We start from the raw sequence: 22,113 nt of genomic DNA, 5'->3' as shown, positions 1-22,113 counted from the left end.
TATGAAACAATCTTTTATTTTTTGTGTCATATGGGTTTTCGGTTAGAGTTTTAATAACTGTATTGTGTTATAAGTAGATTGGTTTCTATTATTCAGCTTACACTCCAATAAAATCCAGAATAATAAAAATACAGTAGTCCAACAGCAGTGGAGAGAATGCAGTCACCCTCCCTCGGTTTTTTCTGATCTGAGCTTCTCTGCTCCTGTAAACCCCTTCATGTAAGCCCCGCTGCATTATTCACAGCTGCTGTTTTCCTATTGTGACATGTCAAAATCTGCCATAACACGAACAACACATGAAATTAACCAGGAGTTGTATAAAAGGTTCCATAAAATGTTAAATTTCCTAAAATCATCAACCACTCAGGAATCTGAGGGTGTACTGTACTGTTGGGTGGGAGGGTTATGCACGTCATAGTAATGCCTCCATTATACTGAACTGCCAGGGAATTAACTAGAGGTAAAGCAGGTTGTCCAACAACCAGGAGATCGTCGGCTCGATACCTGTCAGCATGCCGATGATAGAGCAAGTGCTGCAATGTAGATGCACTGTATACATGTGTATGAATGGTAACATTTTAATTTGAGGGTTCATCAAGGCTAGTAAAGCTCTATGTAAATACAGACCATCTGTGTTACATTGACTCCATCCATCAGTCAGGTGTAATCAAGTATTAGTTTTGCTTTCGCTGATAGGATCAGGATTGTCAAATGATAAACATGGTTTATTCTACTTTAACATATTGATCAGCAGGTACATGAACAGTTCATATTACTGATCATAAAACAGACGTCCCTCTCTTCTTACCTCAGGGGGACGATAATCACATGTTACATGCAAAACCTATGTTTGACATGCTGATTTATAATTTTCATGAACTAGTGTTTCAAGTCCACACTGGAGCCGAACAGCGCCACCAGCTGGTCTTCATACTGGGAGATGTTCCTCTTCATGATGTCCATACAGGGGCCCAGCAAACGCTCAAACGCCTGGATGTCGATGACTAGAGGAAAAACAGACATCGAGAGTAAGTTTTCCCATTTCAGGAGTTTCCATTTCCAGAAACAACAAACATATATATCAGTTTGCCCTGTCACACATTGTCATCATGTGCAGTGCATCAATATGATGTCAAATGAGGATTTCAAGAGAAAACAGTATATGTGGTATGTATTATCTGTGGATAATATAGTTGTTTTTTCACAGTGAACCAGCCGGGATCCTGATTCATTGAATTGCCCTGTTGAATTGAAGCCTGTGCAGTGAACTCAGGTCCCTGTCTACTTCCTGGAACCATGGTTCAAAGGTTTTATTTCTTTATGGAGGTATTCATTTGTCAAAAGGTTCACTGCAGCGCTGAGATTTCAAAATAGTCAAGTACCAAAATGCGGCATCAAATGTTTGGTCAGAATTCAAATTTTACTTTACTTTATGATCTGATGTGTCATGAATCAAATCTAAATTCCACGACAGTAGACTTAGAGTTCAACTAATCCCTGCAGAATCAAAAGTCAGACATTAAGTCCCTCTTGTAGGAGGAGAAAACATTTCCACTTTAAGTGTAAATTCTTCTGTTCACTGAATAGGGTGTCTGTGGCCGTTGTGCATCTCTGTGGTTTAGTGTGTTTCTCTGTCATCATTTTAAGTGTCGTTGGTTTGAGTCTCTTTATGGTCATTTTGCTTTTATCCCTGTAGTCTGTGATACATAAGTGTCTCTCCATTTGGTTAAGCCTCTTTTTGCCTCTCTCACTCGTGAATGTGTCTCCTTGATCATTCTGTGTGTTTTTTGTGGTCATATAATGTTGCCTTGTAAATATTTGGTGTCTCTTTGTGCTTGTTTTATGTTTGCAGTGTTTCAAACAAAAAATCAATAGTCACTTTACACAAAGGCTCTAGGGCTGTCTGACCCCTCATGCCACTGGGCCCGTGCTCAATAGACCCATTCAGTAACCCATCCATAATAATGGATAATAATTATTATTATCATGCATAATATGGATTTATATAGATATTTTCGAGCACATATGTTGTGAAAGAGAGTCAAAATTGTAATAAAAACCCATGAAGGACAGACTGTGACTCAGCCACATCCAGCGACCATCAGCACCCCAACCTGAACTACAGCCCCCTTCACTGAAAACAAAACTGCAGAGTTTTAAGGAGCTGTGCCGTTGCTAATGAAAAACATTGACACATACCTAAGCATTTGGTTTCTCCCACAGCGTAAACTGATGCTGCTCGAGGTTTGTTGGTGACCAGCGCAAGTTCTCCAAAATACTGCCCCCTAGTGCAGCGAGCCACCTCCACCTCAGCACTGTCCTGCTGGCTCGCCTGCGTCTGTGACACACAGAGACACCTGAGACTGCTGCCCTCATTTAGCACTGTGATGTTATATACATGTATGCATTACCAGACACAACAAATAAGTAATGAACCTTATGCTAAAAAATATGGTCAGAATCTGAAGAAATTCCTTAAAGGCAGACTTGACATATGAATAACGCGTTCACAAGGCAGAAAAGGTTTTAGAACTTTGGCAAACCCAAATTCCAATCAGGTCATCCTTGAGTAGTAATGAATGTTTGGGCCAAATGTAATGAAATTCCTTATCAGTGTTCCTGATGTATCACATTTACAAGTCATGAGGTCACTGTAACCTTTGACCTTGACCGCTAAAATATAATCATAAGATCATCTACCAAAATTGAATCATCTTTCAGCCCTAGTGAAAGTTTGTACCACATTGTAGGACCTTAAGTTATCACATTCAGGAAAAACAAAAATAACTATTTAGAAAATAGCTTCAGTTATAATTAGAATAGCTCCAGTTATGATACTAAAAATTGTGCTCACTTTGCTTTTTATCATTATCTTCACCTCTCCTGATTCCACAATGTAGAAGCAGTCAGCCTGATCCCCCTGCAGGAACAGAAACACGTGTTCATTTTATCTCATCAACATTAAATGAGCATACGCTCAAACACATCTCCCACAGCTGTACCTGTGTTATAACTCGCTCTTCATCTTTGAACGCACGTGCTCCCAAAACATCCACGATCTTCATTCTCTCAGAGAGCTTGTGACAAGAAAAACGAAGCGTGATGACAAATCAAATGCCTGAAGTTACCGGACGCACAAGACGACTGAACAACCACGTATTCAATGATAATGTTGTTTGTGTAGAGGTTGTGTTTCAGATCCCAAACCTCGAGAGACTTCAGAAGAGGAACACACTCGATAAAGGCCTCGTACATCCTCCTTTTCTTTGCGTTGTTTTTCACGATCAGTCTGTGAAACGTGGCTCGGTCCTAAAAAAGAAACAACCAAAAAAATTAGTTTTGTGTTTAATCATTATTCAGTTTATTTCAGTAGACTTGTAGATGTATGTAAATGCTCCACCTCAGTATACGATTGTCTAATGTCTTCATTCACTTTCAATAAATGTGATATTTGCAATATTCTTATTAAGAGAGATTCCACGTGGTAAGTGGGCCGGACAACAGGGTGGGCCAAAACTATTTTGCAATGCGGGGTGGGGGTCAACCATGACGACATCTCAGGGGGTCTATGTCCATTTATATCACATTCCCTTCTCTTTTTGTTGTGCTCAGCCATAACATTCTGTTCTTTTGTCATTCAAAGTCTCTCCTGGTGGAAATCATTGGACTCACCAGGCCCCACAGGGCGCCTTCCTGCGTTGCGACGATCGTGGCAGCTCGTGGAGTGTTGTACATCAGAGCCAGCTCACCGAAACTCCCCTTGTTGTCGTACTTTCCAACACACAAATCCACTCCATCCTTCTTCACAAAGATATCATACACACCCCTGGAGATGATGGCACACAGAGAAAACAGGGAGGGCGCTATCAGATTGACATCGTCTAGTTTAGCATTGAAGCTCTGTTATTTTATTCTCGACACCGCCATCATGAAAATTTGTTATCCCAATTTTCTGTCATCTGCTGGTGCGGATCTCTTAACCTCAAAAAGACAGTGCAGCAAAATCACAGGCCCGACACTTGAACGACCTGTCAGGGCTCCACAAGATAATGGACCTTGAAGAAGACCCAGTCAACTGGATCCTTGTCGACCCCTGTCCCAGGAGATCCCCCTGCCCCCGTCCAGCCACAGATACAGTCTGCAACATGGAATTCAAGAACTCTTTCTTTTGTCCCACTAACATTTGTCTTTTAAATCATGAAATGTAATTTTATTATTGTTTTTTTTCCTAAACTTTCTAATTACCTTGTATGTTTTAATGCTATTAATGCTAACTAAGCTATTCATTTGTTCTTCCACTGGTTTTGGATTGTAATGAAGCAAAGCGTAAGTTCAATCAGTCCAACTTTCTATGTCTCGTTCATGCACAGTTATCTCTCGCTCTCCCAGTCTCATCTAATCAGCGAACTTGGATGTTTACGATAATCCAATAGTTGGTTGCCATGATCTCAATCAGCCGACCATGTTGCTGCTGTCAGACTTTAAATCAGTTCTCCTCTCCGTCACAGTCAGCTGTCATTACAGTGATTGGCCCTGACCCCCCTCCTCCTCCTCCTCAGTCACCTCCAGTCTTCTTATCCAGTCCCCTCATCTCATCTGATCCCATCAGTCATCATCAGTGTCTAGACCCGAGGAAAAAAAACATCCTCTCACTTCTCTATGATGTAGAAATTGTCTCCGTCGTCTCCCTGATCGATGATGTGCTCCTGAGGTTTGACCAGCACCTCGAACATGGCGTCCAGAACCTCCGAAAACTGCTCCTGGAAGATATGAGGCAGGTTTATGTGAAAAACATGTTTTAAAAAAGAACAAGCTTTGTGTAAGGCGAACAAACACATCAAGATATTATCCATAAGTAAGAAAAATAAGTGACAGAGCAGAAGAATATACACTTTATACTGTATGTTTGTGTGTCTGTACAACTATGTGTACAATATATATCATCAAATTTTCCCTGAAAATTACTGTCACAAAAGAAAATATTTGTTATTCATCATTCTTACAATATAATATAATTCTCACCCCCTCCAATGTTTTAAAGAGTAAAATATATCTGCACGCGTCCTGAAGTCTCTGTCGCTGCTCGTCAGTTTTGGGATTCACAACCCGAGGCTCCGTGTCATCGTCCTCGTCATCATCGGGGTTGTAGGCCTCTGCACAAACTGCAGCAGGAAGAGCCAGTTTAAAACACTGCAGCCTGGTCCACATTAGATAATATTCATCACACATGATGCTCCAGTGACTGACCTGAAACTCTGCGACTGTATTTACCGGTGGTCGACTCTGCAGAGAGAGAGATGATGGGGACTTTATTACAGTACATTTGATCAGGTTGTTTCTTCTCATCTTAACACTGTACATATTCACTTTTCTGCAAAAAAGTGTATAATGTTTTAAAATATATACATGTGTCCCACATGTCCTGTATGTATTTTACATGCATGGTGAATTGTTCATGGATTTAGGGTTTTATTTTCTATCATATGATGATATTCTGATATGATCTGCTTATTGTAGCTGCAGTTGTCGGTAAACAGAATATAAATCCTGCTTTTGTTTACATGGACATTTGCTTGACTGTGACCTTGCAGTTTAAAAAATGTTTTGCAGAGAACAATTCCCTGTGTGAGGCTGGCAGTGTGAATCTTTGTTGTTGGGTGTTATTTCCTCAAGTTAAACTTTACTGAGCAGAAAACAAACAGAACCATGTAGTACTACTCACTAATGTCGTCTTCCTCGTCCTCTTCCTCATCCTTCGTGGACTTGTTTGTCTCAAATGTGACTCCTTTTCTCGTTGGTTTGTGTTTCTTGGATCGCTGGTTCCTTTGGTTTTCCAGAAGCTGTGTAAAATGCTGCACTGCAAATTCCACCAGATTCGGGGGCCTGCAGCGAAGCACCTCCACAGCGTATCCCTGTAAAAGCTCCTTTAAACCAGCAGGTATCTCCACATTACTCATTATTCAAAGTTCCGAGGTCAGAGGTTAGATGAGCGTCAACAATAAACCTATGACCTCTAGAGGAACCTGTGCATTTCCTCTGAGCTCAGTTATTAATCCCTGAAATATCAGATCTGAGCATCAGCTGCAGATCTGATGAAGAATCATCTGTGCGAACATCGCCGATGACTCCTCCTCCTTTTGTGACGCTCTCTCACGCACCCAGCAGCTTATTGATTTCTGTTTTTAGCACAGCTGGTCGGAAAGTATTGACCTGGACTTTTCACAAAGGTTAATTAAAGGCTGTCGATGAATTACGCCTCAGAACCTGATGATTTGGCAAAGAAACAACACAAAGAGAAGACTTGTAATGTCGACAACTGCAAAACCATTACATTGTTTCCAAAAGAATTCTTAAAGAGATGCATGTTGTCAAATTTATACTAAAACCGTTTCAAAACATTATAGGGGGTTGAAAAAAACTAGAGCTATCACCTCAGGGTTGTTTGCTTCCACCAACCAGTGAAGTGGCAGTTTACAACTTTGAATGAAAATTTGGTAACCCCTTAAATTCTATGAGGGGCGGTGTACAAGAGACTGCAACAACACCATGGTCAGAACAGAGGACTTATATGAGTGTGAGACATTTGGTGCAGATCCACATTCAAATCTGGATCTTGTGATTTAAATGTGGTTTAATTCGGGGACATATATATATATATATAAATACAACTAAAATACAAATTTAGAAAAATGCACAAGACAAGTCTCATTTCTAAATATTGATTCAGATTTTTATTTCTCTCCATGCCGACACTCACATACTGTTAATTTCATTTTATAACGACTACTCTCAGTACTTCAACTAACAAAAACAGTTGGTATCAGAGGTCACTGAGTGGAGTGTGACTGACACGATAAAGGAAAGTCTGAAAGGTTTGTATTGCTGAGAGACTGAACACACACTGCAAAACTAAGTGCACCTTTTCCCTGATGTGTACACCTGCTGGCAGATAACAGAAGGTAAGGCACAACGTGTTCAGTTTACTTCTTTTCTCTTGTGGAAAAAAAGACAACAGAATAAAAAAAGCTTTAAACAAATAAAACAATAATGAGTGAGACATTCGCCTGTCTGTGTGTGTTTAGCGTGTAAGTGCTCTAGAGGTGCAGAGTCATGACAACATCTCTGCACTGCACCATGATCGGGTCTGAACACTCTGCGTGCTCGACAGTACCACAAGATTTGAAAGATAATCAAGTACATTATTGGTTATTAATATATTTGTGTTGTTTGATTCAATGTGTGTGTGTGTGTGTGTACTGGTAATAATTCTGTCTTTGTGTTACACAGTACTGTTTCCTGGGATTCACATATGAGGTGAGGCTGATTCTTCATCACATGTTTGGTGCTAACCAGTTCAAGAACTTCATTGCGAGTTCAAATCCTAAGAAACAAGCCTGAAAATAAGAGACAGAAAAAAAACAGTTAGTGTAAAACAGTGATTAAACAAATATGAAATATAATATAAAACACTATATATACTCAGTGTTTCCCATTAATTAATCCGCCACTTCTAATTTATCCTGCCAGTTTCATAATGAACAGAAGATCTCTAACTTGGTATTCAATTCTGACTATAGCTTTTTTAAATTCTTTTTAACGTCAAATTTACGACCAAACCCTCTTTATCACTCTCACAGTGAACCATCCATCAGCCAGAACAATAAGTGAAGTCACTCACTGCGTTTGCAGGGAAAGCTCTAAGCATGACGGCATTGAAGCCTTTATACAGCGAGGCCGCGCCCTCCTCTCTTATCAGCTCCCGCAGGACGTCCCGGACGCCGTTGGGATATTTTCCCTCAGGAGCTGAGGAAAAGACAGGTTATGAAAATCAGCCACAGACACATTTGAACAGAGTCTGACTGTAAAACATTAAGAACATGAGAAAATCTTCATACGCACATACACGAGAAAGTAAAAAGTCAACAAACCTAAGAATTTTAAGGGTAAGATATTCACACTCATCTTATCTGAAAACAAACCTGTCTGGAAACGAGACTTGAGGACGTCGGGTGGAATTGCGACGGCCCAGTTAAAGATCCCGGCCATTCCTCCGGCAAACAGCACACTGGGAATGCTGAGTTCGTTGTGGCTGCAGGGAAAACACCAGCGGTTCGACTGCTCTGCTGCTTTTATAAACATGCGTGCAAATACTGTGAGGAATAAACGAATAATCACCTTTTTCCTGCTGGTGTGAGGAGATTCTTCAGCCACTCATAGGACATGAAGTACATCCCGCTCGCTGGAACGTCTGAGATACAAAAGGAGGCGTATCAGAAGCAAAATACTCCACCATAACCTATATATAACATAACTGAGAATATACAGTATGTGAATACACAAACACTTCTTTTCTCACTGTAGTATTGTTTTTTGTATTCTCGTGTTCTATTCTGGGGTCATATGTTCCTTGTAAAGAACTCTGTTGGGATAGAAGTTGGATAAATAAATGAGTAATGTTTGTTTTTGTGCTTAAACAAGTTTGCATGCGACATGTTTCACGTTCCTGATTGTGTCCCACTATTCCACAGATCTGAAGGTGATTGTAGCGCAGCAGTACAATGTGATAGTGAAGTATTTGAAATACTTTAAAAATGGCTTCAAAGTGTGTTTTAATGAGCAGCATCAAATGTAAATGTATATTTTGTTCATTTACAGGTAACTTTTAAAAAAGTCCTTTTCCAATGAGGTATAATTTATCATTATTCTATCCACCCACTTTAAATACTCAGCAAAGCATGAACAAAGCCGGACAAACACTATTCCACCAACTTAAATACAAGTTGTGACGTTTGCAGACTCAGGATCTATTGGAGTGAAGACGCACCTCTCATGAGAGTCAGAACTGTGCCTTTGTAGACTCCTCTGATCCCAAACTCTCTGTACAGCTGTTTGACACAGTCCATGGGTCCAGCATACTTCACCTCACCAGTTGCCGCCTGGATCTGTAACACGCGCACGCACCCACACACACAGTGTTGAAATGCCATCAGGGTCACTGATTGGTTCCTGTTTATCTCTACAAACCCACACAGTGATCTCTGACCTGTAGGAGGCATTTGATTCGCTCTCCGGGAGCCATGATGGCCGTGGTGAACACGCCGGACAACATCCCTGCAGCAAACAGCTGTGGATACCTGCAGGGGACGAGTGGAAGAAACTCGTCACGAAAACATTTAACTGAGCAATTCAGCCACCAACGACAGATCCATCACCTACGTGAGGATTTCATCTGGAGTTCTCTGTTGTAGTTTCTTGCCAAGACCGAATCCAAAGAAACACACGGCAAACATGGGTGCGACTCCAATGATCGGGGCTGTCATGCCTTTATAAAGCCCTTTCACTCCCTGTGAGGGGAGAAGGAAAGAGAAGTATGAGGGAGGAAAGAAGATTTGAATATATTTTTGTTTTGAGTAAAGCAGCATGCACCCTCACCTCTTTGGCCAAGGTCTTTTTGAAACAGTCGATAGTTCCAGCATATATGAGGCTCTCTCCAGGTTTGGGTTTGGCCTGAGTTTGTAAACGCACCTGACAAAGAAAGAAAAAGAGAAAGATGTTTTTCCCCACACTTAAAGGATAAAATATGTAAGTGGCCCTCACAAGAAATGGTTGTCAGAGTTAAAGGTGGAAGAACTTAACTACTCTGACCTCAACCTCATCAAGCACCTTCACAATATAGTTAAGCCGGACCGACTCAATTAAGCTTTCTGACTAAGTAAAAAATGTATATATTTCATAATTTTGCTAAGTTTACTGAGTCAAACTGGAGTCAAATTTTAAATAATTAAAAAGGAAAAACTAAAATATCACATTGTCATAAGTATCCAAACCTGAACCGTGGTTCAGGTGGCTTCATTTTCCCTGAGATGTTTCTACACCTCAGTCCTCCGGCGGTAAATTTGACACAATTTGTAAGAAGATACACGTCACCTGACGTATAAAGATTTTTTTAACTGGTGAATAAAATGTGTTCATGTGTTGCAGCTTCCAAAGAGTGATACGACCAAAACACAACAATACAAATCATATCAGTCCATGTGGATGATTGTTGTGACATTATAATAACTTATGAGAACATTTGTTGCTCGTGCGATTTGGAGTCTTAAACTCTTGATAAACAACTAAACATTTTATAAAATGGGAGCGAGACCAACCATGTGTTACACCTCCTCACTATACTTGCACAGTACATAAGCAATATATGGATATACATGTATATTGGACTTTTGTAATATTGCTATAGATGAAGATTGCATTGAAATAATCATCGATATCGTTGCTGATATCTGGAATAAAGTAACAGCTGCAGTGTCTCTGATCAGGAGCATTGATCTAGTTACTGTAGGTGTGTTGATGCAGTGCTGTGTTAATCTGAGGTCTGTGCACTGAGCTGCGTAATAAACCAGAGTGTATGTGGGTCAAAGGGCTGTGAGCACACACACACACACACACACACACACACACACACACACACACACTAATATATAATACAGCAGCAGATCAGATCCACACTGCTGACTGACTCTGCCCGGGAACATGTGTGTCTCTGCCCCACGCTTCACGTAGGGAACACGGTGTCTTTACTTTGATGGTGTCCAGCGGATGTCCAGCGAACACCAGGCAGACTCCTCCGAACCCCCCCGCGAAGAAGTTCTTCAGCGGGCTGATCGCCTGCGGCTGTTCAGACATTTTTACTTTCCGCTCTGCTGCAGGAAAAAACCCCACAAGACAATAAAAACGACAGCGAGAGGAAACACACGACGAACAGACAATGAAAGAACAAACCCCAGCTCACCTGCTCCCGGTGAACGTGTGAGTGTGTGCGTGAGAGAGTGAGAGAGAGTGTGAGCGGTGTTAGTGAGCTGCTGTCACTCTAACCTGCTGAACCTTTCACCCACTTTTCCACCCGGACCGGTTTGACTGCAACAACCACTCTGGTTTGGTACGTCCCGTTTTGGTGTCCGGGTGGAAATTCGTTAAACTTAGTTTTTAAGTTTGGAACGTGAATATATTAAATCAAACCGAGTGATAATTGTGTCTGTGTGTGTATCACTGTGTGTGTGTATCATGTGTGTGTGTATCACTGTGTGTGTATCACTGTGTGTGTGTATCACTGTGTGTGTGTATCACTGTGTGTGTGTATCACTGTGTGTGTGTATTACTGTGTGTGTGTATCACTGTGTGTGTGTATCACTGTGTGTGTGTATTACTGTGTGTGTGTATCACTGCGTGTGTGTATCACTGTGTGTGTGTATCACTGCGTGTGTGTATCACTGTGTGTGTGTATCACTGTGTGTGTGTATCACTGTGTGTGTGTATCACTGTGTGTGTGTATCACTGTGTGTGTGTATCACTGCGTGTGTGTATCACTGTATGTGTGTATCACTGTGTGTGTGTATTACTGTGTGTGTGTATCACTGTGTGTGTGTATTACTGTGTGTGTGTATCACTGTGTGTGTGTATTACTGTGTGTGTGTATCACTGTGTGTGTGTATCACTGTGTGTGTGTATTACTGTGTGTGTGTATCACTGCGTGTGTGTATCACTGTGTGTGTGTATCACTGTGTGTGTGTGTATCACTGTGTGTGTGTATTACTGTGTGTGTGTATCACTGTGTGTGTGTATCACTGTGTGTGTATCACTGTGTGTGTGTATCACTGTGTGTGTATCACTGTGTGTGTGTATTACTTTGTGTGTGTATCACTGTGTGTGTGTGCAGGGTGGTTCATGTGTGAATGTTGGTTTTTGTTTCCATTTTCATTTTGGCCTTTTCAACATTTAGTTTTGCATTCAAAAAGATAATAATTCCAATAGTTATTATTATCGTAAAAATAATAAGCGTTATTGTAATTATAATAATTACTATGATGATAATTATAATTATATTACACTTATTATTATTATTATTATTAAGCCAATATTACAGTCTTTGATTTTATGTGATTATATATTTGTATCATTTGTAATATATATGAAATATAACATTATTCGTTTGAAAATAAAACGAATATTTATGTAGAGAATACATACTACATATATAGCTTTGTTGTTTACCAGTGGTGTATATATAGATGAAGAATAGGATAAAAAGGGGGTGTAACAGTATCATATAAAATAACATATTTATAATACATTTAAATTAGCAGTAATCTATTGTTATCTACACATACCAACACACTGAAAATGCACAAATTTAAACAGGAAATTCTAATAAAAATGATGATCAGTAGTATTTACCGGTAAATACATTGTAAATCCTTACATTACATTATTACGCACCTCTATCACTCAGTGCTTGTTCATACATCTTAGTTTTTCCTCACACAGTTGTATATGAAGCATTTAATTTACATACATCTTTTTTAAGGAAGAAGTTAAAATGTGAAAACAATGATCCAATCCGAATACTTCCACTGTTAAAATATAGCTTTATTAGATTTATTATAACACAGTCAGAGCAGATGTGCAGACAATGTTAAATATGGAAAGGAAACGTTCATCTCTCTCACTAACAGTGAATGAATGAGTACTTGGACATAAATCTGATGTTACTTCTAGATTGTGTTCTCAGACACATGTTTAAAGGAGCCATTCCAGGGACAGAAACAGAGAAGCTCAGTGTAAGATGGGAGAACGACATCAATCACTACATCACAGGGAAGAAACAAGGAAAGGGATGTGTTGCTGTTTAAGAATAAGACCACGAGGAGATAAACAAAATGCCCTGTATTGCCTTGTTTTGATTTGCAGTGGAACTATGAGATTATAACCAGAAATCAACAACACTGACCAGTTAAATATTTAAGATAATAACTGCAAAACACGTTTCCTCTTCACATTAGTCAATACTCAGTCTTTTACAGCACGTTGTTAAAAGCCTTATTGCAGCACAGTTAGGCTGAGTGTGAATGCAGCATTACGACAAAACCCTCAGATCTGTAAACAGTCAATGACTTGTGGCGCTGGAGGAGTTTAGCGTGTGTCAGTTCAGAGCGATCAGCAAACGTACCAGACCGAGCCACAGGAGAGACTCAGTATGTAGCAGCAGGTTACTCAGCTAAAAGCTTAGTAATGATAACTCATGAGTCCAGGTTTTTTTTCCTCTCAATATGACAGTACACTTGCTGAACTTGATTTAGTTTGAAATACACTGAATGCGGAAGTGGATGAAAGAGGAAGCTCTGTATGCTGTAAATAAAATAATGCTTTCAGTAACACACAGTAGTTTGGTCCCACTGTTAGGGAAGCACATAAAGGCTCAAAGTATTCTCACAACTATTTTTTAATTTGAATAAAATGTCAAATCGATCAATTTGCTCTAAAATCTGTTTGATTTGGTTAGAATAAGATTTAGTCATAGTTACTGTTGCTTTATTACTTTAATTAATAAAGTATAGTTAGGTAATGTGTAATTGTTATTATTGCTAAGAATTCACTGTGAGAAAAGCTCCTAAGCTTGCCCTAGATTTGGCTATTTTTAATCTCCGTATGACTAAACCTCACAACGCACTCGTCATATTTTTTCCCTTCTTGACACAAACTTAAGACATCCTCCTGAATTCATCAGATAAAACTTATTCAAGAGGAGAAAAGCTGCAAGATCTTCTTGATGTCAATCACAGGGATGCTGGACGACCAGTCCAGGAAAACATTGGCGGAACTGGTTTGCTTCTCTCAGTACAGTCTGGCACAGATCACAGGGCGTCCCATCAAACATCAGTTCTTCTTCTTTCAAGCTTTATTGCACCTCCCTGCAGTAGATGGGAGCAGACTACAGTGTGTGAGCGTGATACTGATATGGTTAGACCTGGTTCTCACAGATATGTGGGAACTCCTTGTAGATCTGCTGCACAATGAGCTTATCCATCTGTTTGGCTGTAGCGCTCCCTTCCTCCTCTCCGGGATCTTCCTCCTCCCTTAGAATCCTCTGCAGTGCCCCCTGCAGGTCAGACAGGCGGTGCTGGTGCTCAAGGTAGTCCGTCGAGCGCATTATGGAGTGCATCAGGGAAAGGTACTCCATCCTTAGCTTCACGGGAAGGGAAGGAGAGCAGATTATAATAATGAGCTGTGAATGTAACAGAAATAGTATTGTTGTTTGTGTGTGTGTGTGTGTGTGTGTGTGTGTGTGTGTGTGTGTGTGTGTGTGTGTGTGTGTGTGTGTCACCTTGTCTCCAGGTGAAAGGTCAGATATTTGCCGGACGGCGATGTCAATCATCACCATCATGTCAGTGCGGTAGAAGATGTCAGCCGTCTCTCTGTTGGCAAAAACATCCTGCAGAAACTTGAGCACAGAGTGCGGTGCAGGCGGGGTGTGTTTGAACATGCACACGGGGTCATCTGGAGAGGAATGGACAAAAGATGAAGAATGATATGAAAAATAAAAATGAGGAAGCTTCAGGAATAGATATTAAAAATATGGAAAATATGACAAACAATGTTTTAGTTTTTTTTACCGCCTCTGTTCAGAAGCAGAAGAACTTTCTCTGACAGGATCTTGACATTTTTCTTCTTCACCTCCTGCATGATCACATTGTTGCTGGGAGCTGGACGACACAGACACAAACAAGCGTGAATCATAAAACAATAAAAGCTCCTAAAGATGTCGTCTGTCAGAAAGGCCTACTGGGGATGTTCTCACTTGTGTGGTGCAGGTTGAAGGCCAGCAGGAGGTTGAGAAAGGTGTCGGGCAGCTGCTCAGTGGGGTCGGAGGGAAGCCCGTCCTCCACAACATCCAGCAGGAACTGAACAAAGTCATCATTCAGGTGTTCTGAAGGAGGGGGGGTCAGGATTACAGGCACTCTGTATAACTTGAATGTGCTTTCTAAATAAAAGTGCAATTTCATTATTTGGAAGAATCGACTTTCTTCACCAACAACACATACAAAGCGTCTTCATACCATAGTGATGATATGGCACCTGCTCGCCCATTGAGAAGATCATAGTCAGCACCAAAGCTGTGTAACACATCTTCTGATGCTCTGGGGAGAGAAAGACACACAATAACCATAAAGATATCTGAGTAAGTGTGTGAACAATGAGAGGAGGCACAAACGTGTCTGTGGTTTCACCTTGTGTGTCATTCTGCAGGTCTCTGGCCAGCTCCATGGGCAGGATGGAGTTGAGCAGCGTGGAGATGAGAGCGGCGTCCAGGCTGCACATCGCCCCGAACACTTTGAGCAGCAGCAGCCGCAGCGACACACGGAGCTCCTGCCCGCACACATGGTGGCAGCGATGAGCCAAATATCCACACTTACACATTACTTACACAGACTACTGAGGCTAGAACAAGTGCACCCGGAGGACTGCAGGGAGGTTTGAAACATTCACTGGGCAGAATGTGTAATGAGCAATAAATATTAGTTGAATATTAATGATGAACAGGTTCTAGTAAACTGACAATACAAATAAACTTAATTAAAAACCATGACCACAAACACCAGCATTTTGTTTACAGAAACATTTTTACTAACTCTAAAATTATTATTTTTCCTGGACAGATCACTTTTCAGTGACTTATAAATATCTTTCCTCGATTCACATCTCATCTACCGGGAACACATCCATAATCTAACGAAGACGTTCAACCAGAAACTGTACGCATAGACTAAAATCAACCATATATCACCCACACTGTTTCAGACACATGCATTTCTTCCTATCATGCATTTCGTCCCTCACTATGACAGAAACCATGAGACCAAAGATTCATTACACTCTGCACTGCATTGCCCCAACTACACAAACAACGTAGCCTCCAAATGCTTTTTCCAGATCCTTGAACAATAACACCTCCAGCACCTCCCCAGCACTTAGCGCTTTACTCCCGAGACTCAACATAAGAATGCAACACTAGATTAACAGCACTTGCACTTCTTCCGGTCCTTTCCTTACATACACATAATCTGGAATGAGATCACACTGGAGCAAAAACCACTGTCACACACTGAAAACACACATTTACACAAAACTTAGTGGAAGGTCAAACCTGCAATGACTAATTTTGTTTCATTGTTTTGTTCACCTGATTGTTTCTATTTTTTTTTTACCTTTTTATTGAATTGGAATGTGATTTTACGTACTGTATATGTTTTTATCACTCTTGTCCCAAGTGGGAGAACATAGTTATATACTGTCAGGCCCACAGCTAGCAATGGTATTTTTCAATTGCTCTGTTGTCTTTTCCTGCTAGAAATAAAATGAAATCAAATAAATATATAATTTGAGTGTCATTATTTTTTTCTTACCATCTGGTAATATGAAACCAGAGAGATGATGCTCTCGCAGTGGTTGGCCTTGCACATCCTCTTACACACCTCTGGATCTGCATCAGTCTGAGGAAAAAAAGGTCAGAGCTTTTAGATATAAAAGCAAAGATCTAATAATATCATCACAACTATGTAACTTCATAATCTGAACACTCCAGAGGATTACAGAGCTCATTAAGAACTCATCCGAACATCCCAACCCTGATCTGAGTGTTGGTCGAGACGAACTGCCAACTAAAAAAAATATTTGGCAGCGGGAGGGTTCACAGATTTGTCTTTAAACACACTGTTGGATTTGTAAAGTCGTCTGAGCCGCTCTGATCCTATCAAACATGTCTGGTATTTACAACATAACATCTGGACGGGTCCTGTGGCCACATCACAGATTCTTCCAGAGAGAAAACTTTATATCGATCGATGAAAAATGTTCCTAAGCTCCTTTTTCATATCAGTTTAACAGATGTTACATTGCTGTGCATATTAATACATAATAACTCTAAAAATAATTTATTGCTTTTGTTGTGATGTCTTTTGCAACTTCTGGACACACACTTATGAAAAGTGAAAAATAAATCACGCCACTGCTGTAGTTTAATGTGGCTCTCATCAAAGATCCTCAAATGACTGGATTATTGTGCAGATGCCAACTGTTTGAACTCAGCTCGGTAAATCCAGTTTTTCTCATCATGCAGCTGCAACATGGAACAATACAACAAATAAATAATAAAATAATAGACAGAGCAATCTTAGTTTTTATCCTTTGGACAATCTATATTTTTACATCACCTTATTTTACCCCCAGCTGTTCTAGTTTTAGTTGATTCATTTGCTTTAAATTCAATTCAATTTCCTGTATTTATTTCTACAACTTTGACTCTTGCTCTTGCATTTGCAATTTTTCAGATTTTACGGTTTCTTATTTGTGTTTTCTTGGAGACTTAGAATTCTTTGTTTATTGTGTGTACTTGGCTATAATGGAAATGTATTCCTGAGTTAAAATAAAGTGAATGAATGAAAAATGTATCTTTAGTTAGATATGTGTCATAGCCATCTTCGGTCAGGATGTAACAAACCTTCTCCCACTTCACCAGCAGCCTGTTAGAAACATGAACTCTTAGACGAGAGACATCCAGAGCTCACTACATCATACCAGAATCTTCAGCAGCTCCTCGAGGTAGCAGGCGATCAGAGCGTGGTCTTCGTGAAGCGCCCAGCTACGCTGCTGGGAGTCGTCACGGTGACGGGCGAGGTCACTGAAGATTACCTCCAGCCGCTGCTCGTCATGACACACCTGACCCTGCGGCAGAGCTGCACTCGAAACCTACAGAGACATAGACACACCCACATATTCATTATAACTTGATTTGCCAGTCAGATTAACTTTAATGATCCGTTCTCTGAAATACAAAGGAAGTTAACTGATCAAGTAAAAACATATTATATGTGCGGGCATTGAACTACAGAGCATAGTGTAATCTTTACATTGGCTCTAATAAAAGCCCCTACAGTGTTTTATATCTTTCACTCATGCAGTAACTGTAAAGTTACTCTAAACCAGTGTATTCATACTTCTTCACTTGCTTTCATACCTACCGAAGAAGCTATTTTCTGTAATTCATTTTAAATGTATGACCAAACAAGATATACATCCAAGCAACAATTTTCTTATCTTTTCTTGATCAGTATTTCACTGAGGGTTCAATATCTAAATGCACTGAGATTAGAGTGAGAGATTAGATCACTGAGTATTTCAGGCATAACACTCAAAAGAGGAGGTGAATACAAGCCAGCAGAAAAAGCTTTCACCAATTGCCGTTAAACAGGGAGGAAGAAACAGAAAAGTCTGCCAGGAAATAATCAGCAGTTCTGTCATGCTTGGTTTGAAGCTGCAAAGAGTGAATTTAAAAACAGGAAATGAGAGACATTCTGTCCCCTGCATTTTAAAATGTCCAAAATCACCCATCACTCACTGTATAGTGAATTTGTAGTGCTGTCTGGATGCTAAGTGAAAAGAAGTGTAGAGATATCTATATATATCTACCATCATGCATTGTGCTCGTGTTGAATTAAGAAAAATAGCAAAGAGATGAGAGATGTGAAAACAAAACCTCAGATAAGCAACGACAACCAAGAATGGAGCTGCAACAGTCCCATTATGAAACCACATTTGAATTAACTGGAGCTGCATTTTCATTTAGATCTGCAACAAATTGCTCACACTCAACAACATCAGCTAAACATGAAAATCCTGGAGCCCATTTAACTGGTTCTTCCTCAGGTCATGTCTCACCTCTCCACAGATTTCAGTCGTTTTGGTGGAATCCTACTAAATAACAACCAAATAAACAGACGAAAACATATGCATGGATGCGTTCCAAACGTAAGTCAAGTATTAACTGTGCGACAGGTACAATGTACCTGATGCCACAGAGAAAATAGTAGTAATAGTAGTGAAGATAGTAATAGTATTATCCTATTGGACAAAGGTGTTTTTTTTCATTTTGCTGATAACTTCTTTGCATTGTCCTCCACATGGAGCTCTCTATACACTCAGTGTGGAGGAGTGAATGACTGAGTGATTTCAGACAGAGCCAGTGACTCTGAGAAATATCGAAGCTAAATGCAGCTGTAACTTTGAACCACACTGGTTTAGGCTCCATGATGCTGAATCCACATGAAAACAAATCTGACCTTGCTCTCCACCAGGGAGAGGAGAACTTGCTCCAGGGCGGAGGATGCTTGAGGCAAAGTGGTCTGCAGATGGCCGACCACCACGCCCACAGCGACCCGTGACAGCTCATAACTCAAGCTTGTGTTCTTCCGCACCAGCTCAATCAGCTCAGCCCCGATGGTCATGGGCACCGGCTCAGAGATAGTGGGGCTGCCAGGGGCACTTTCAGCGACAGACGGGGGCGCAACGGGCCATTCGCTTTCCGGCTGGTTCTCCGCAGCGGGCTCTAAAGTGGTGGTGGGCTGAGGAGGCTGAGGAGGCTGAGGCGCCAGGCCTTTCTTCGCAGGAGCAGGCTGAGGGGGGGAGTCAGAGGGCAACATTTCTAAAGGCAGCGCAGGGGGCTTCACACGAGATGGCACTGGAGGGGGGGGAGTGCTGGAGACGCTTGGCAAACTGACATCAGAGGAGACCAGGGAGGGGCAGGAGCCCGACTCCAAAGAGGTGGTGCTGATCGAGAGGGAGGGAGCAGGGGACGGGGAGAGAGAGGACACTCTGGAGGGGACCTCCGGCTCAGCTGACAGAGAGAGAGAGAGAGGGGGAGAGAGAGAGAGCTCCAGTTACAGAGCGGACACCGTGAGCTAAGACTAAGAATAGAGTCTGTTTATGTAGTAAAGAGCTGAAGCAGGTAGCATCAGCTAAAAGTAGCAAAAAACAACAACCCTGTCACATGACTGTAAAGTGGAACACTGAGATGTTGGTAATGAGCTGCAGAATGAAACCCCTCGCTCCCGCTGCCCTTCACTAACCTGCAGGTCGACTGCTTCTCTGTTTCTCTGGGGGAGGAGGGGTGATCGGAGCCGCACGTCGAGGCTGAGGGGGCACCTGCAGGAGGGGAGTCCACCATTATTATTGTATAGGGCTATAAACAGTTTGTTTATAAATGGTTAAATATAGAAAATGACAGAAAATACTGAAAGAATGTCTGTTTGTGTCATTAACAAGTCCAAAATCACAGTGAAGCACAGCCATGCGTGCAAAACTGTGTTTAATCAAAATAAATCTAATTAAGAAACATGTTTTATTGATTAATAGAAAACTTTGGTCGTAAGTTACAATAATAAATGAAAAACACTGATACCTGATAAAAGCCCTGCTCTCTTTGCATATTGTCCATGCTTCCTGATAACGGCACGCTGCCGTGGCGTCCATAGTCTCGGTTAAGGCCGTTGGGCGGAGGAGGAGTTTGACTGAGAGATATTTCACTGCTGGAAGTTGGGAGGCCTTGTTTCTGAATGGAGGAGGAGGAGGAGGAACTTCGTCGTGCGAGGGTCTCCTTCCTATGATGGATCAACTTCCTGCGACAGAGGAGGAAAATGACCTGTGTGGAGGACACTGATGGGACAATGTCTTACTGTTTAACGTGACACATCGGACATGAACATTTTGAACTCACTGCAGAACGTCTCGCTGCTCCAGGTTGTATTTGCCTCCATTTTTTAAGGCCACGTTGTGGATGCCTTCAATTGCTCGGTCGATGGACTGCAACACCTCATCCTGCTCTGGAGCCTGGCAGATTCAGAAAAAGAGAACATGAAGGGAGGAAGATGAACAAATCAAATATGCATTATCGTGGCAGCATGCTTTAAAGAAAACAGGAGAGAATAGTGGCCCGGGGACATGTTTGTGTGTGTGTGTGTGTGTGTGTGTGTGTGACTGCAGGCAGAAACAAACTGGGGCAGTTATCTAACAAAAAACAGCTTTTTCCACCAGAGTGTTTCAGTGAGGCCTCACATTCAGCCTCATTAAACCTCCTCGGCCAATGTCATTACCAACAGGAGAGAGCATTCCTGTCTGAGCCCATGATTTTACAAATACATGCTCGGACTAGTTCAGTGTCAGTCTCCCCACAGTAGAACACATGAACTGAACAAGTCATCAACTCACATTTATCTGAGAAAATAGAAGAACGAACTCCCATTGAGACTGACCGCGGAGAGATTGTTGAGAAATGAATATCTAAGGAAGGAACAAGTTGTAAGAACCTCCATCAACCCAGACAAATATCTGTCCATCCACTTTATTCCAGCACACTGAAGACGATTTGAGAGAGACTGTCCCATGACTCAGGTCTGCTCACAGACTGAGGGGGAAGTGGAACCTGAACAACCTGAGACTCTTCAACCTTAGTTATGTGACTTGTCTTGCAGCATTAAAGGATTACAAATGGGTTTGTTGAGTGTGTGTTGTTTGGACCCAAACACTTTATCTGGTTTTGTTGGTAAAACAAACTGGGTGTGACTGAGCGATGTCCAAAGCGATGTGGAGGAAGGTAGCTACTTATTAAACAATAAGAAGTTCAGTTGAGAGTCTACAGAAATAATTGCGGCCTTGCTGTTTTGTTCTTTGGAGCTGTCTTCTCTCATATTCTGGACTGAATCCCTCCATCCTGTCCTCTCTCATCCTCCTGTCCTGCACCTCCTCCCCCCCCCCTCTCTCTCTCTCTCTCTGTCTGTGACACTGCAGTCAGCAGCTGCAGTGCTGCTGTGCAGGAGGCCATGTCTCTACGATAATGCAGCCTCCCTCTCTTCCTTCCAATAATTCATGTGTTCTTCAGCAAACATGCAGAAATCAGCAGTCAGCTCCAGCAGCAGGGGCCTGCGCTGCTGCAGCTGTACACAGGCACGCACGCACGCGCACGCCCGCACGCACGCACACACACACACACACACACACACACACACACACACACACACACACACACACACACACACACACACAGGATCCGTCTGTCTAAATCCCATCAACCCTCTGATCTGGGTTACTCCTCAGTCCCAGTTCACATCCCCTCAGACAAACAGTTGCCATCGGGCGGTGTTCACCTGGATTTTCTCGATGTACGAGGCGGGGATGTAGCCGGTTTCCCCGGAGCTGCAGCGGGAGCCCAGCCACCAGTGATTGTTGCTCCTCTCCAGGATTAGGAAGCTCTCCCCGGCCGCGAAGTGCAGCGAGTTGGGCTCCGCGGATCGGAAGGCGAACAGGGAGCGGTACATACTTTATAGCGACACCGAGAATGAGCCGAGAAGAGCCGGGGCGGTGTCCGGGGATCGGCGGTGTCCGAGTTGGAGTGCGAGCGGTGTCTGAGGCGGGTTAGAGAGTCTGTGGAGGCATGGCACCGCAGGA

The 22,113-nt window shown here is 41.8% G+C and overlaps 2 protein-coding genes across 2 annotated transcripts; both read right to left on the bottom strand.

Annotated features, from left to right (window-relative positions):
• Nucleotides 1–4: 4 nt before the first annotated feature.
• On the bottom strand, nt 5–10,927 carry prkar2ab (protein kinase, cAMP-dependent, regulatory, type II, alpha, B). The gene is made up of 18 exons (XM_069537302.1): nt 10,793–10,927; nt 10,582–10,703; nt 9,433–9,525; nt 9,217–9,344; nt 9,044–9,134; nt 8,825–8,942; nt 8,176–8,248; nt 7,151–7,153; nt 5,723–5,952; nt 5,248–5,283; nt 5,023–5,162; nt 4,654–4,760; nt 3,673–3,826; nt 3,208–3,309; nt 3,003–3,077; nt 2,855–2,920; nt 2,200–2,338; nt 5–1,004 (listed from the first exon to the last, which is right to left on the bottom strand). The coding sequence occupies exons 2-18, from the start codon at nt 10,684–10,686 to the stop codon at nt 880–882; spliced, it is 1,785 nt and encodes a 594-aa protein (XP_069393403.1). The 5' UTR covers nt 10,687–10,703; nt 10,793–10,927; the 3' UTR covers nt 5–879.
• A 1,478-nt stretch (nt 10,928–12,405) lies between these two features.
• nckipsd (NCK interacting protein with SH3 domain) lies at nt 12,406–21,983 on the bottom strand. The gene is made up of 13 exons (XM_020101731.2): nt 21,813–21,983; nt 20,387–20,499; nt 20,072–20,288; nt 19,740–19,815; nt 18,954–19,507; nt 17,413–17,583; nt 16,242–16,328; nt 15,066–15,204; nt 14,895–14,975; nt 14,636–14,764; nt 14,451–14,540; nt 14,162–14,334; nt 12,406–14,023 (listed from the first exon to the last, which is right to left on the bottom strand). Exons 1-13 carry the CDS (start codon nt 21,981–21,983, stop codon nt 13,799–13,801), a joined length of 2,226 nt encoding a protein of 741 aa, XP_019957290.2. The 3' UTR covers nt 12,406–13,798.
• Nucleotides 21,984–22,113: the final 130 nt, after the last annotated feature.

The sequence above is a fragment of the Paralichthys olivaceus genome, chromosome 2, assembly GCF_024713975.1.
Source record: "Paralichthys olivaceus isolate ysfri-2021 chromosome 2, ASM2471397v2, whole genome shotgun sequence".
Classification (NCBI taxonomy): Eukaryota; Metazoa; Chordata; class Actinopteri; order Pleuronectiformes; family Paralichthyidae; genus Paralichthys; species Paralichthys olivaceus.
Note: the sequence above shows the minus strand (reverse complement) of the source record. Positions and strands in the feature narration are given on the sequence as shown.

Bases quoted from the DNA above. Each gene is read 5' to 3' on its own strand.
- prkar2ab (XM_069537302.1), bottom strand. From the start codon at position 10,686: ATGTCTGAACAGCCGCAGGCGATCAGCCCGCTGAAGAACTTCTTCGCG. The intron at 8,943-9,043 runs GTCAGAGATCAC...CGCGTGTTACAG, and splicing joins GAATCAAATGCCTCCTACAG to ATCCAGGCGGCAACTGGTGA. The intron at 3,078-3,207 runs GTTTGGGATCTG...TCTTGTCACAAG, and splicing joins CTCTTCTGAAGTCTCTCGAG to CTCTCTGAGAGAATGAAGAT.
- nckipsd (XM_020101731.2), bottom strand. From the start codon at position 21,983: ATGTACCGCTCCCTGTTCGCCTTCCGATCCGCGGAGCCCAACTCGCTG. The intron at 16,329-17,412 runs GTATGATGTAGT...TTTTTTCCTCAG, and splicing joins AGGAGCTGCTGAAGATTCTG to ACTGATGCAGATCCAGAGGT. The intron at 14,024-14,161 runs GTGACACACACA...CTTCCCGTGAAG, and splicing joins ACCTTTCACCTGGAGACAAG to CTAAGGATGGAGTACCTTTC.